The sequence below is a fragment of the Sturnira hondurensis genome, unplaced genomic scaffold (genome assembly GCF_014824575.4).
Source record: "Sturnira hondurensis isolate 20B ecotype Veracruz unplaced genomic scaffold, ASM1482457v3 Scaffold0022908, whole genome shotgun sequence".
NCBI lineage: Eukaryota > Metazoa > Chordata > Mammalia > Chiroptera > Phyllostomidae > Sturnira > Sturnira hondurensis.
Genome location: NW_028095539.1, coordinates 8580694 through 8595026, shown reverse-complemented (window position 1 = coordinate 8595026; position 14333 = coordinate 8580694). Strand labels below are relative to the sequence as shown.

General features: G+C 64.4%; 2 protein-coding genes and 1 long non-coding RNA gene across 4 annotated transcripts in view; 2 read left to right on the top strand and 1 right to left on the bottom strand.

Annotated features, from left to right (window-relative positions):
* Positions 1 to 2141, top strand: part of COL5A1 (collagen type V alpha 1 chain) — a 110717-nt gene extending 108576 nt beyond the window's left edge. For both annotated transcript variants that reach the window (XM_037036454.1, XM_037036453.1), the window contains exon 66: positions 76 to 2141. In XM_037036454.1, coding sequence (XP_036892349.1) covers positions 76 to 222 — 147 coding nt within the window. In that variant the 3' untranslated portion in view covers positions 223 to 2141. The remainder of the gene's footprint in view (positions 1 to 75) is intronic.
* Positions 2142 to 7143: 5002 nt separating this feature from the next.
* Positions 7144 to 13747, top strand: LOC118980239 (ficolin-2-like). The gene is made up of 9 exons (XM_037036745.1): positions 7144 to 7247; positions 8597 to 8710; positions 9520 to 9573; positions 10057 to 10110; positions 10780 to 10812; positions 11193 to 11320; positions 11650 to 11779; positions 12474 to 12608; positions 13123 to 13747. Exons 1-9 carry the CDS (start codon positions 7154 to 7156, stop codon positions 13368 to 13370), a joined length of 990 nt encoding a protein of 329 aa, XP_036892640.1. The 5' UTR covers positions 7144 to 7153; the 3' UTR covers positions 13371 to 13747.
* On the bottom strand, positions 8627 to 14062 carry LOC118980240 (uncharacterized). The gene is made up of 4 exons (XR_005065072.1): positions 13711 to 14062; positions 11221 to 11421; positions 9960 to 11038; positions 8627 to 9623 (listed from the first exon to the last, which is right to left on the bottom strand). It is a non-coding gene; the product is annotated as an uncharacterized LOC118980240 (long non-coding RNA).
* Positions 14063 to 14333: the final 271 nt, after the last annotated feature.

The following is a 14333-nucleotide window of genomic DNA, read 5'->3' as shown; positions in this document are numbered from 1 at the left end:
GGGGCCGGGACCCTGGCTTCGGGGCGGTCGAGGCGGGAGCCTCCCCTGAAGTGACCCCGCCCCCGTGCCCCCCAGACCAGGAAAGGCTACCAGAAGACGGTGCTGGAGATCGACACGCCCAAGGTGGAGCAGCTGCCCATTGCGGACATCATGTTCAACGACTTCGGAGACGCGTCGCAGAAATTCGGATTCGAAGTGGGGCCGGCTTGCTTCCTGGGCTAGGAGCCGCCGCCCTGGCCCGAGACCAACCTCGTGACCTCAGCCCGCCGCCGCCCGTGGGTGTCCTGGACAGCGAAGACCCCTCGTCCTGCCCCCGACCTCGTCTGCACCTCGGCACCCCGCGGGCCGCACCCCGAACCCGAGAGAGCAAAGGGAAGGAGCCGCGTCCACACCCCGGAGCCGAATCACATGACCTAGAAGTCCCGCAGCGCCCTGGGCCCGAAGGCCACTCTCCCCAGCCCGGTTTCGTCTGCGCTGCAGCCCACGGGGACGGGAAACCGGCCACAGGTCTTGCCACCGGACTCGCCGACCACGCTGGTGGAGGGCTCGCAGGACTGCGGCTGCGGTATTTGAAGATGACGTTTTTTTAAATTCAACTTGAAGATGTGTGCTCCCCCTGACCTTCAAAACGCGTTCTGAGGCAGGTCGCGTCGAGGCCACCCGCCCCTCGCCCGAGCCTCCGGTCCCAGACACAAACAGCCCCGTCACAGGCCAGATGCCCTCCTCGCGTGCCTTTCTGATGGATCAAAGGTGCTTCTGTGTTTGTGAGTTGTGAGTAGATATTTGTACTGTGCTGTCCTAAATGTTCCATGCCCCTGACTTTCAATCACACAGGTGGCCCCAGCCCTGTCCCGGTGGGAGCAGGGACGGGCCGGTGTCCCCTCTGGCTCCCCTCCGGTCTGGTCAGGCCGGAGCCCCACGTCCGCCCTGGGCGAGCGGCGCCATCCATCGGAAATCGGCCCAGAGCCGTGGGAATTCACGCCACCGTTGGAAAAGCAGGCGCCAGGGCTCTTTTTCCGACAGTTTTTTCATGAGCGCTGGATTTTTGTAATGGGGAGGGGAAGACCGTCACACTCGGCCTTCTGTGCGAGCTCTCAGACGGAGACACGCGAGTTCTCCGCGATTAAGTGAAAATTGGTGCTTATTTCACACTCTGTGGTGCTACCTGTCCTGACGCTTTGAAGGCGGCCCTGGCGCCGGCCAGGCCTCCGTCTCCCTCCCTCCTCCACAGTCCGGTGTGTGCCCAGGCCGCCGAGGCACGTACGTGTCCCCTCCCCTCCCGCCGGGCCCCCAGATCGCGTGTTGACGCCAGTCACCAGTTCCCGGTGGTGCTTCTGTGATTTGAAACCCCACACACGCCACACAGGACACTCTCACGCTGTCCACGGTGTCACGACAGCAGCCTGTGTCCGGCTGCCAAACGTCTGTGGTGCTAATTCCTGCATTTGTCCCGAGAACGGCCCTGAAGCCGCTTGGTGGTCCCCGTGCAGTGCGGGGGCTGTTCCGGCGCGGCCTCAGGCAGAGACACGTGTGCTGAACTCTGTGAGCCTCGGCGGGGCCGCTGGCGGGGTCCCGGCTCTCGGACACCGCCTGGATTTCCACCGGCAACACCCTGGTGCCACCCTCGGTGCCCAGGAGCTCGTCTCGTTGGGCGAGCGCCAGGGGCTGCCTTGTGTGGCTGAGGTGGGATGTCCTGTCAACTGTGAGAAGCCACCCACCTTCCAGGATGGGAGGGCCCCGGGAGGGGGCTGTCCCGCCCCCTACCCTACTGCGGAGACCCCTGCACGGCCACCCAGGACACACAGACCGCTGCCCATGAGGATTTTCCCAGGGCCCGTGGAAACCCAGCCCCGCTCTTGCCCAGGGGAAGTCTGGCGTGGAGAGACTTCCGAACCCAGCACCCCCCCACCGCTGCCTCGGCCCCGCCTTCGAGAGGAAAGCCGTGCCCACTGCGGGTCCCTCTAGGTCATGTGATTCCGGTTTGATTTCTCAGCTGTCCCTCTTTTCCCCCTGTCACTTCCTCCCTCTGTCGGTCCCTTCCAAGCTGTTGTGATGTGTACTGAAGTCAAAGACGTGTCTCGTCCCCCCGGACCACTTAGCTGCGGTATATTGCAATAAAGTTACTTCTATATTTGCAGAAATTCTCTTGGCGTAATTTTATTTCATTGTCTCCTAATCTACATCATTGGAGGCACGTTGACAAACAGAACCCCTCCGGTCACAGTTCGAGGTCATTAGCCCTTTCAAGTGCAATGCCGAACGGCACAGAGCACATTTCCTGAGAGTCCAATGGATGGTGGTCCGTAGGTTTTAACTGTAATGCCCGGGAAAGGGCATTTGAGAGTATTTCAAACCTGTGTGAGAGAAGGCTGTTGTAACTGTTGTTCAATAAATCACGTTTGCTGTTTCCACCGTAAACGCATGTGATTGGCTGTCTTCTTAAGTGTGAGCAGGGCCTCCTGGCCTCTGGCCTGTGTGTGGCTCTGGGCACAGCCCAGGCCAGCTGCCCACGGGCTGGTCCCCCCGAGTGGCTTGCCGAGACACTGTCAGCCTGTGGCTGGGTCCCGGCACAAGGCTTCCTGGGGACGCCCCATGATCCTGGAGGCGTGGTAGTCAGTGTCCTGTGGCAGCATGTCCCCAGGGCAGGGCGGTCCTGCCCCGCCGTCCGGCAACGTGGCAGGGTTTTACTTCCCAGCCAGTGGGCTGCGTGGGACGTGTGGCTGCCCAGGCCCTGGTCCCGAGTGGAAGCGACGCGTGGCTTTTTCTGGACTAGTGGCCCCCACTCGTGCGCCACCAGCCGGGTTCTCCAGAGTGGCTGCCCCCCACTGGGTTGCTGGAGGGGCCCTGGCCCCCCGTCACGGATAAACTAGCCGAGAAGGGTCCTCATGCGGCACCTGTTTGGATGGTAAATGGACGTGGGGACCCTGCCTACCTCAGCCAACCAGGGGCCCTACCGGCCTCCAGGGCCAGGAGAGGCTGGTGGCTGCACGGCGGCCAAACTGGGAGCAGACAGGTGTCCTGCTGGGGGAGCCACAGGGTCTCACCTCCTGGGGGGTCGGGGGAGGGGCGGTGTCAGCTCCCGGCCGCTCCCTCGGGGTGGGACTCCTGCAGGGGCCCGCTCCCCATTCATCTGTGCAATAACATTGACGGACGGCCTGCTCGGTGTCGGGCGCTGCACCCCCCCAAGAACAGGGTGATGGGGGCCTCCAGGGGCACAACTTGGAAGTGCTGGTGTGCAAACATGGACATGTAGAATGAGGACACGTGTCAGGGCTCCCAGCTTCACTGCACGCCGGCCCCCCCCCAACAGGCCCCCTGGCCCCAGCAGCCACATCATCACTAGCCCACAGTGTGAAAGGGGACATTGACCCTGCGATGTAAGTCCTCCAGGTGGATACGTTCAGGAAACACGGCCTGAGGCCCAGCCTGGCCCAGCTTCCGGCAGCTCCTGAGGCCTGGATGGCGCCCAGTTGTGAAGTCGCTCCTCCGTCCGAAGGAACTGACAGGGCTTGGGGCCCCCCCTCCGTCCGCTCACCACAGCTGGGAGGGGCCTACGGCCCATGGCCCTGTGCCTGAGGCGCGGTGCAGGTCCACCAGCCAGTCCGGGCACAGGGGCCCGTGTTCGTGCCCTTTCCAGTGACCCCCAGAGCAGACACTTCAACAAAAGCCACACGCACAAAACATCCTGTTTTTTCTTGTCTTTCCTTTTTTCATTGACAAATGGGTACCACATAGACTTTGGAGGAGTCAAGTGGTTTTCCAGCACATGTGGGATGTGGGAGCAGTGTGTTTGATGGTGCCGGGCGTCGCTGCCCTCTGGGGTGCCCTCAGACCTGCTGGGAACGAGACACCCCTGGGCCGAGGGGCCTTGGTGGTCGGGGGCCACGTCAGCCTCGTGGTGACCTTCCAAGGGGTGAATGTAACTTTGGGACTGTGTCAATGTAGCTACCCCTTAACTAGGGGCGAGGAGCTGGGCGCTGCCGCCGAGGGGTAGAAACCAGGTGAGGAGACCAGGTGGAGGGCCTGATTCGGCCACGGGCTGTGTGCTTGCCACCCGTGCCCTAAGAGACTCATTAAGGCAGCAGACTGAGCGAAAACACCTGCTATGTCTGTGTTATTTGTTGCTGCGTAACGAGTTGCTCCAAAACAAGGCTCGGGATGACACACACCTGTCATCTCACGTGGCCGGGGGCGGGGCACCAGGACACACATCACCTGGGCCCTCGTGCAGGGCAGCTCCCCGAACTCCCAGCACGGGCCACGCAGCACGCCTGGGATGGAAAGTGCACGGGGAAGCGTGTCGGCGTGGCCGGGGGCTGGGAGCCCGAGAATGGGGAACACCTGGGACTCCAGGCGCAGCTCCTGACAGCGCCCTCTCCTGGAGCCTGGGCCGCAGGGCTCTGCAGCACCGCCGCCCTCCCCCGTCACCAGCAGGCCACCTTCCCCAGGGTCCTGGGGTCAATGGGGCTGAGTGCAGGGCTGGCCAAAGGGAAGTGGGGGAAGGCAGGGCAGGGCAGTGACTGCCAGCCCCAGCTGCCCCTGCAGGTCTCCAGGCCCTGGGCATGCAGCTGGCCCTCAGGACAGGAGCCGGGAGCCCCCACCCGGGACCCCACACCGGGACCCAGGCATTCACACGAGAAGTCACAGAGTGGGTTTCAGGTTCCAGCCTCACAGACCTGGGGCTTTCTCAGTGGGCCACACCACGCTGTGTTTGCAGAGGGCTTTCTTCCCGCCTTCCCCCCAGGAGTCAGTCCGCGGGCTCAGGGACCTGTCTGCTCCTTCCCCCACGGGTCACCCGGCACTGACCCATGCTGGGCACACAGCAGGTGCTCAGCAAACACCCTCCCCTCTTGCTGGTGAGGCTGGTGTGTTAGGAAGCCCGGTCTCCGTCCCTCAGCCCTGGGGATGCTTTCAGAGTGCCTGGGAGGAAGGAACCCCCAAATCCAGGAGCAGGGGCACCCCCATGTGCAAGGCAGCTGAGCATATCCCTTTCCTTTGTGATTGCTGTCCCCGAGGAGGCCCTTCACCTACTCCGGGAGCAGCCTTTCGGCTCTAGGGCACCCTCCCGAGGGCCGGCCCCTTAGAGATGATGTCGTGGACTGGGCCCCCAAGCTCTAGCTTTCAATCCCATCTCCACGGGTGGGGGGTGGGGGGTGGCCAGCAGGCAGATGAGGGGCAACTCAGCAGAGGGAGGGAGGGAGGGGCCGGAAGGTGGCCCAAGCGCCCCGTGGGGCTGGGCTCCAGTCCTGCTCCCCGAGTCCAGACTGTGAGGCCCCAGCAGCCTCTCTCCTTCTTGGTCCCCCATGTCCCCATCTGTAACCTGTAATGTCCCCTGGGACACCCGAGCTGAGCGGCCCGATCCTGGTTTCTCCCCCAGGGTGTCCCGCCCCTGAGTCTTGCTCTGTCCCCGGCTCAGAGAGGACCACGCTGCACGTCATCATCTTTCTGAAGGAATTCAAATGCAGCCCACTTGGTTTATTAAAACATTAACTTCAAAAGTCCAGAGGTCCCTTCCTAAGCTTTTAAGTCTGACTTGTAAACCTCATTCCACACATAACAGGCAGACTTTAATAGCCCCCTTCAAGAGGCCTGTGAATAATTCCTGTTTCATTCACTGACATAGTCTATTTAACAGCTACAAGCATTTTAATTGCATTTACAAAACGAACAGATTGAGACCGGTGTCCTGGTGTCCCAGGTGCGTCCCTTTCTCAGACGATCCTGCGTGTAAGCAAATTTCTAGAAACTGAAGAACACAAGCCTGGGATGAACTTAAGTGGGGGTCCCCCAAACAATTGATGCCGTGAGACCCGCACATAAGCCACTCCCCTGTTCTGTGACTCACGCTCACATTTCCCCCTGGGTGACCCTGCGGCCGCTCCCAGAGGCCCTCTGAAGCATCGCCAGCCCTCGAAATACCAAACCCAACCCCTGGCACAGGTGGGCCTGCCCGTCGCCGGGCAGGGGGGGCGGTTAGTCCCTGAGAGACGGGGGGCTCTCGCCCCCTAAGATCGTCTTAACCGCTGGAGCGAGGGCGGCACTTGTGAGCAGGAAGGAGGAAGGAAAAAGCACAGAGCGAAGGGCCAGGGCGTTGGCACCCTCGTTCATATCACCGGGCGGGGCCGAGCGAACACCTCAAAGCCGGGGTGTCCGAAGGTCGGAGTCGGCCTCTTCAGAAGTGACTGATGCTTGAGCAAACAGGTGGTCAGTTAGCAGGACCCTGGGGGTTCCTGGGCCCCCTAAGCGTGTCCCATGGGCACACAAGCCAGGTGTGCTAATGAGCTTCTTAGTTTTCTCTGTTAGTCTCAGGCGACCGGGTCTCTGCCAAGCACTCGGCGGGGACAGGAAACTGCTTGCCCTCTCTCCGATGTCCAGCTGTCCCCTCCCCAGGCCCCCAGCCCCTGGGGACCCTGACACGGAACCACTGAGACCTTCATCCCATGGGGTTTGTCGGACCTGGGGTCAGAATTCCGATTCGGACTGGGATGGGGCCGCACACCTGACACCTCTGTCTCTAGCTGGACTGGCCACCAGGTGAGAGCTTCTAGAATTAGCCATTGTCTCTGGGGTGTGGAGGGGCCCCAGCAGCTGGGTCACTGCTGCGGGAAATCCAATGCCACCTCCCCAGCCGCCCCCGCCCCAGGACAAAGCTGCCTCTGCCTGGTTCCCAGCCCGGCCCCTCTGCAGCGCTGGCTGGGTAGGCAGGCCTCAGCATCCCGGGGCCGCCCCCTTCGCCTGCCCCTGGCCTGGCTGCAGTCTGAAGTCCCCCTGCCCCTCCCCACTGACCACCTAGACCCCAGGGGATGTTTCCAACCCTCTGTGGACTTGAAGCCCACTGTGTGCTGATGGTGTCCCCCAGTCTCGCCAACCCTGCCGTCCCAAGACATCCATGCAGAACCTTCTCAAGACACCGGGGGGCGGGTGGGCCCTGCCGCTCCTCACTGGGAAGGGGTGTTTCTGTCAAGGGCAAGCCCCAAGGAAGCTCGTTACGTGGGGCGTGGCCACTCAGGGTCCTCTGAGGCCACGTCTCCTCCAGTAGACACCACAGGCGGGGGAGGAAGTGCCCTGCCCCCAGGGGTGACAGACAGAGCTGGGGGCAGGGCTCCATGCCACCCATAAAGGCGGGAGCTGCTGGCTGCAGCCAGGACCCAAGATGCAGGTGAGCCCAGCAGCTGTGGCCTTGGGGCCCGTTGTTCTGGTCATGGCCTTCCTGTGCCCTGTGGCCTCGACGACGGACACCTGTCCAGGTGAGTGAAACTGCAGGTGAGTAGGACCCGACAGGGGTGGGTCTGAGAGCCGACAGCCTCCACTCACCGCACGGCACCACGTGCCCTCGCGGATATTCTTCTCTAGACCGAGTTTAAGCACCGTCTGTGGGGGCCCGGCCTCAGGGCCCGGGGGGGGGGCAGCGGCACCCCGTCCCAGCACACGGGTGAGTGAGGGGGTGGGGAGGGCAACCCCCGCCCCAGGGCCGGCTTTGCGTTATCACCAGCCCTGGGAGACGGCCCAAGAACACACACACAGCCCTGTGGGACTCCCGGGTGGAGGCCTTTGGGGACAGGCAGACCGCACTGTGTCCTGGAGGCGGCACAGAGTGAGGGGATCGTCATCCCCATGGGCTCCCGACCTCCTTCCCACACCCAGCAGTGCCCTGAAGCCTGGTGCTGCCTCAGGGGGTCCCAGGTGTCCTGCGGTGACATGCCTGGGTAAGGTGGGAATGGGAGAAAGAATTCCCACCATGTGAGTAGACAAAGGCCCGGAAAGAGCCGGGGGTGCAAGCGTGGGACCCCTCCCTGGGTAACAGCACAGGGGGTTCTCTAATGGGTCTGCCTTCTCTAATGGGTCTCATTTTCGGACTTCCACAATGACCGACTGTTTGCTTTGATGAACAAAACGTAAGCGCGTGTAAATGTGGGGTCTACACTGGCTCTGGCTGGCGAGGCCCAGGGGAGGACAGGCCGCCCTGCGGGGTGAGGCCCTGCGTCGCCCTGAGTCCCCAGGTTGTCTCTTCTGAGGCAGACTCAGTTTGGGGACCCACACACTTAAACTCTAAGGGGCAGACGGACCTCTGGCTCCAGTTTCTGGCCCTGTGTCCTTGGAACTCAGGGTCCTACGCGGACCCCTTCCAGCTCAGGCAGGCCGAGGCCACAGGCCCAGAAATGGGGTGACCCAATCCCCCAACTTCCTTATAAATATTTGCTAGTTACTGAAAGTACCCGTCCCTGATGAACCTCTGTCTAAAGGTCGGGAGTGATGCTAACACCTGGGAAGTTTTCACGCCTAGCCCACTCCTCCCCGAAGCCTGGTCTCTGTTCTCACACTGCAGCTCAGGCCCGAAGCCCAGGGGCCGTGGTGACATGAGCAACGACGGGAGGGGAGCTGGGTTGCCCTCGGGCAGGGAGGGCCCCAAGGCCAGGCCCCACCCTGAACCGCCACCCTGCCTGCCTGCACCCCAGGGCGGGAGGGACGAGGGCAGACGGGCCCTCCGCAGAGGCAGGTGGCAGCAGCCACGGTGTCTGCTAGGGCCCTAGGTCGCCACAGTGGCAGGGCCTTCGGGCGGGGCGCGCACCCTGACGGCAGGTGTGCTTCTCTGCAGAGGTGAAGCTGCTGGGACTGGAAGGCTCCGACAAGCTCAGCATCCTCCGGGGCTGCCCGGGGCCGCCCGGGGCCGCAGGGCCCAAGGGAGAGGCGGGCGCCGCTGGAGGGAGAGGTGTGTGCTCCGGTGGGGGGGGGGGGCAGGGCGCGGAGCTCCCACCCTCGCCCGGTTAGGCCTCCAGCTGGCCTGTGTCCTTGCGGGTCTCAGGTGGGGCTGTGGGGCTGGCCCTGCCCGGTGCCAGTGTCCACCTGAGCCTGGGAGTGAGAGCCAGGCTCTCAAGAATTTTATGAGCTCACAACTGGGCCTAGTTTCATGGAACATCCGACCCAGTGCTGGTTCACCAGGCCTGGGGTGTGTAAGTGAAAAGCAGCTGTGGGGGGACATCGCCTGGGGGGCAGGATGCACATCCCACGGGTGTCCAGGCTCAGGGGCCTCCGGTGGGTGACCTGGGAGGCCAGTGGCCCTACCTCTCTGGAGACAGAGCCCTCATGGAGGCCCAGCCCGGGGGCTGGGACACAATGCACAGTGGGCGACCATGGCGTGGCGGACTCACCGTGACCTGTGGAGACCTGGTGACAGGGTCTCCGAGGACGTGGTCCCTGTCCCAGGTCCATGACTAGGTAGTGGAACTCCCGGCAGGGAGATGGACCTGGCCGGGTACCCAGAGTCGAAGGCTGGGACCCTGGCGGTGCCCCAAGGAGCTGGCCGACCACCCTGGGCCGAGTTCCAGGCACCACCCCACCCTGCACCAGGCAGCTGGCTGAGGGGTCACCACCAGCCACGGTCACCAGCGGGCTGTCCAGGGCAGCAATGCTGAGGACCACTGGGGCTGGAAGGGACAGGTCCAGACCGCACCCTGGGAGATCCCCACTGAGAAGTGTTGGGGTGCACTTTCCTCAGTGCCGTGTGTTTGGACTTTGCAGGAGAACGGGGTTCCCCTGGAGCACCTGGAAAGGTGGGGCCAGAGGGGCCCAAAGGTAACCACGTGACAGAGAGCACAGACCCCTGGGCGGGGCTCCGGGTCTGTCTGCAGGGAAATGAGAGAGACAGACAGAGTGTCAGAGAGAGAGACAGGGAGAGTCGGCGGAGGGAGGGAGGGAGGGAGGGAGGGAGGGAGGAGGGGGACCCAGGGGGAGCCTGCTGCGTTTTCCACTTCCAAGGCGCCTGGGAATGGGGTGGGGGAGGGGCTCGAACTGAGTCCTGGGCCCAGGGAGTGGGTGCTGAGCTGGCTCCCTTCACCCAGGCAGGACCCCGGGCCCCAGGGTGCTCCCCCCTGCAGGGGGTCCCCGCACATTCCCGCATTTGTGAGCCCACAACAGAGCGCTGAGTAGAGAGCAGCAGGCTCGGGGGCCCTCCCACGCACCCGCGTGAGAGCAGAGTTGGGTGGTTTCACAGCAGATGGTCTGCGTCCCCCGACCCGGCGTCCCAGCACCAGGGTCCCGTTGTCCTGTCTTCTCCAGGAGACCGTGGGGAGACCGGTGCGCGTGGAGAGAAGGGTGATCGTGGAGAGAAAGGTGGGCCCCTCCCGCCGTCCTGGGGGCTCCCCCGCAGGCTTTGTGCTGGGAGGTCTCCGAAGAGGCCTCAGTGAAGCCCGGCACGGTCCCCGGGGAGGGTCTCATGTCCCTGCCCCTCCAGGCAGCAGGTGCGGGTGTGGTTGCAGTCGGTGAGGGCTCCCAGCCCCATGGGGACCCGCATGGTCGGCACGCTGCTTTGCTGCGTGAATGTGGACAGTGACTTGTTTTCTGATTGACGTTCACTCATAAACATATCTATAAAGAATCCAAAAAGGCAACAGATCTGCCCACAAGTAAAAAGTGCACGGTTGGGGGGGGCAGACCCACAGGCCCACCCCGGTACTGCCCCACCACAGACTGCTGGAGACAAGACTGAGCTCGGGTGGGCCGGGACAGCCCCGATGAGACGGCCGCACCGAGGTCCGGTCCCTGCCTTGAGGGGCAGGGCTGACTGTCAGCCCCAGGCCACCTGGGACTTGGTGGCACTGAGCTCATGCGGGTGCAGCCTGACGCCCCAGAGACAGAGTCTGGGGCCTGCCCATTAGGATGGGGGCTGTGTGTCCCGGGGAGATCTTTGTCCATTTGGGGTCCGTGGAACCAGGAGGGTGGAGGAGGATGAGGACCCTGATTTCTAGACATGTGACGTGTGTGTCCTCTCACAACCCACAGGAGACTCTGCAGAGTCCCAGTCCTGTGCCACAGGTGACTGACCGTGCCGTCAGCCGGTACCTGAGCTGGATCTGCTCCCAGCTGGGGGCGGTCAACCAGGAGGCCAGCCTCGTAGGCTGGCGGGGCAGGACCTGGAGGGCCCACACCCATGTCCACTGCTCAGCCACTCGAGGGGCAGGCAGCTGGTGCTTAGAGAGCCTCGTGTAGCCCAGGGAGTGTTCCTGGGGGCGGGGACACTGTTCCCTGCAAGGCCCAGACCCTGGGGACCAAGATGGGGGCGCTGGGCTACGTCAGTACCCGCAGAGCCCCCCCTGCCCCTCCAGACACCCGCTGCCCCTGCTTCTCCCTCCCGGTCCCCAGCCCCACCCTGCCCCGCGCCCTGCCCCAGCACCCACCTCCCAGGCCCTTCCCAGGACCTCGGGACTGCAAGGAGCTGCTCACCAGGGGGCACCTGCTGAGCGGCTGGCACACCATCTACCTGCCCGACTGCCGGCCCCTGGTCGTGCTGTGCGACATGGACACAGATGGCGGCGGCTGGACCGTGAGTGCCGGGGGGTCAGAGTGGCTGTGTAGGCCGGAGGGGGGGGGCCGCTGCGGCCTTTGTCCCACTGTCCAGCTCCCTGCTGTCTCGGCGGCCACCCCCTGTTCACCAAGGACAGAGAACCAGACAGTGGGGTGAGGCCTGGGGGCGGCTGGAGCTGTGTAGTTTTGAGCATGTCCCCACCCTCTCTGAGCCTCCACTTCCTCCTGTGTCACCGGCGGGCACCGTCTGAGCGCCCCCAGGCCTGTGCTGAGGCCCAGGTGGCTGCGCGGTGGCACTGGGCAGTGCTGGCTGACTGCGGGGCTGTCCCCCCGCCTCTCGCCCCACAGGTGTTCCAGCGAAGGAGCGACGGCTCCGTGGACTTTTACCGGGACTGGGCCGCGTACAAGCAGGGCTTCGGCAGCCAGCTGGGGGAGTTCTGGCTGGGCAACGACAATATTCACGCCCTGACTGCCCAGGGTAGGCCCAGGGCCGGCCCTGGGCAGGCCTGGGGCCCCGAGACCCACCCAACCCTGACCTTAGCCCTGGGCCTCCTGGGCTCAGACAGCCGCCCCTCCAACACACATGCTGTCGGGGACCCACTGGGACCCGCATTCTCTTCGATGCTGAGCATCCAAGTCAGAGTGGTGGGTTGTCAGGGTCCCCCAGCCCGACGCCCAGCCCTGACCGTGCCCCCCACCGCATCATGTCCCCTGAAGTCGGGGCTTAGGTGCAGGAAGGGTGCCCTGTCCTGTCCTGCCAGCCCCCGCGGGGACCCACCTGGCCGGTCTGGAGCCAGGACAGCCTCTGTCTCCCAGCTTACCTGCCAGGGTCACCCTGTCGCCGGGCCCACCCTCTGCTCCCTCCCTGCTGCCCACGGCCCTGTCCCAAGTTGGCGGGCCCAGACGAAGGACCTCGCAGTTTCCCATCCTGGGTTGTGAGCGACGTCACTGCCCGTGCTGGGTCACCTTCTCCTGGGAGCACAAGTAGCGGTTTGGGGCTCGGAGAAGGACCTGTGGAAAGGGCATTCCCATCCCCCTCACTAGCCCAGGACTTTCTCTACGACCCCGAGCAGCTTCCCTTGGATGCCGAGTCCCCAAATTCCCTAAAAACGTAGCCAAGTCCCAGAGGCAGAGGGTCCCTGCCGCTGACGCCTGATTGCCTCTGTCCACAGGAACCAGCGAGCTCCGCGTCGACCTCGTGGACTTCCAGGGTGGCTACCACTTTGCCAAGTACCAGTCATTCAAGCTGGGGAGCGAAGCCGAGAACTACAAGCTGGTGCTGGGCGCCTTCGTTGGGGGCAGCGCCGGTGAGCACCCAGCCGGGCGGGGTGGGGGCGCCGGGGCGAGCCTGCTCACTCTCCTGACTCTGCGTCCTCTGGGCGATGCGGGCCGGTGGCCTCTCCTCACCCCCGTTCGTTCATCCACGCGTTGGCACAACGCGGCCCCCCTTACATGTCCCCATGAGGGCGACACGGATAAGAAGCCCAGTGCGTGGGGGTGTCATGCCTAACCACCATCGGGACGACAGTGGGACCGGACGATGTGTCGCCCGTTCTGTGGCGCCCATGCAGTCCCGGGCGTCTCTGGCAGTGTGGCCTCCCCTCTAAGTGGCAGGGTGTCCGCCAGCCGGTGGGCACAGACCAGGTGACAGGGTGCAGAGGCCGCCGTGTCGGCAGAGTGGGGGTTCCCTGGGGTCACGTCAGCGGCCCCCTTGGACTGTGCGGCGGGGCTCGGCGCACACAGCCGGGCAGCCCTGGCCGGGGCCTGGCCCCGAGGACCCCGCGGCGCGGCATGTGAGTGTCCACTCCTCCTTCCGGGCAGGCGACTCCCTCACGGCCCACAACGGCCTCGCCTTCTCCACCAAAGACCAGGACCACGACCAGGGCTCTTCGAACTGCGCCGAGCAGTACCAAGGAGCCTGGTGGTACAATAACTGCCACGTGTCCAACCTGAACGGCCGCTACCTCGGGGGCTCGCACAACAGCTTCGCCAACGGCATCAACTGGCATTCGGGGAAAGGGTACAATTACAGCTACAAGGTGTCGGAGATGAAGCTGCGGCGAACCTAGGGCCTGCGGGCCGCCCGCGCGGCTCCCCCCGGTCCCACACCCGCACAAGGAAGGGGACGCGCGTCCCTGGTCCTCATTCCCACCGAAACGGAGAGCTCTGTCCCCAGGCCCTCCTCGGGGACCCTCAGCTTCGCGCCCTTGACCGGCAGCCAGTCCTTTCTCTCCCACCTGCCCAGATCAGAGTGGCGGATACCCCCGGCCTCGCCCACAGCATGAGTCCTCAATAAAGGCAACAGCTGGCTGCGCAGGTCCCTGGTCAGGGGCCCCTTTTCTGCGTGCCTACCCGCGCCCCTCTGTGGGGTGGCCTAAGGCATCAAGAAGCAGGGGCCGTGGTACTTACGTGCCAAGGAAGTTCAAGGACACACAGCCACGGTTGCCCCCTGTGGCCTGCAGCTGTGGTCTGCCCTCCCCTGCAGCCTTCCAGCTGCAGGCAGAGCAGAGCCTCGGAGACGGGGATGAGGGGACCGCGGGCCGGCAGTCCCTACCAGCCAGGCGTCCAGTCCCGGTTCCGGCCTCCAGCTCTTCCCACGAACCTGTGCGCCCAGGCCCTGGTTTCTGGGAGTTGGGGGGGGACCTGGTTTGAAGGAAACCATGTGCCTGCACACCCCTCCTTAAATCCAAACGAACGCGCAGCAAGGAGGGGGCTGGTCTGGCTTCGGGTCCGGGCGGAGCTGCCCGGGCCGAATGCGGGAATGAGGGCCCTTTCTGCTGGGCAGGACAGCCCTGCAGGGGCCTGGTCGCTGCTTGCGCGGCAGCCGCCCCCCACCCCGTTGGCAACAAAGAACACCCCGCACCTGCGCCCCCTTTCCTCCGGGCCAAGGAAGGCCCCTTGGCAGCACAGGGGAATCCGGGTGCACTCGGGAGGGACCCCAGTCTCACAGGGGGAACGAGGTGCCCCCCGTAGCCCAGGACAGGCGGTCTGTGGGCGCCCACGGAGGGGCACCGCCTCGCGGCCGGTCCGGC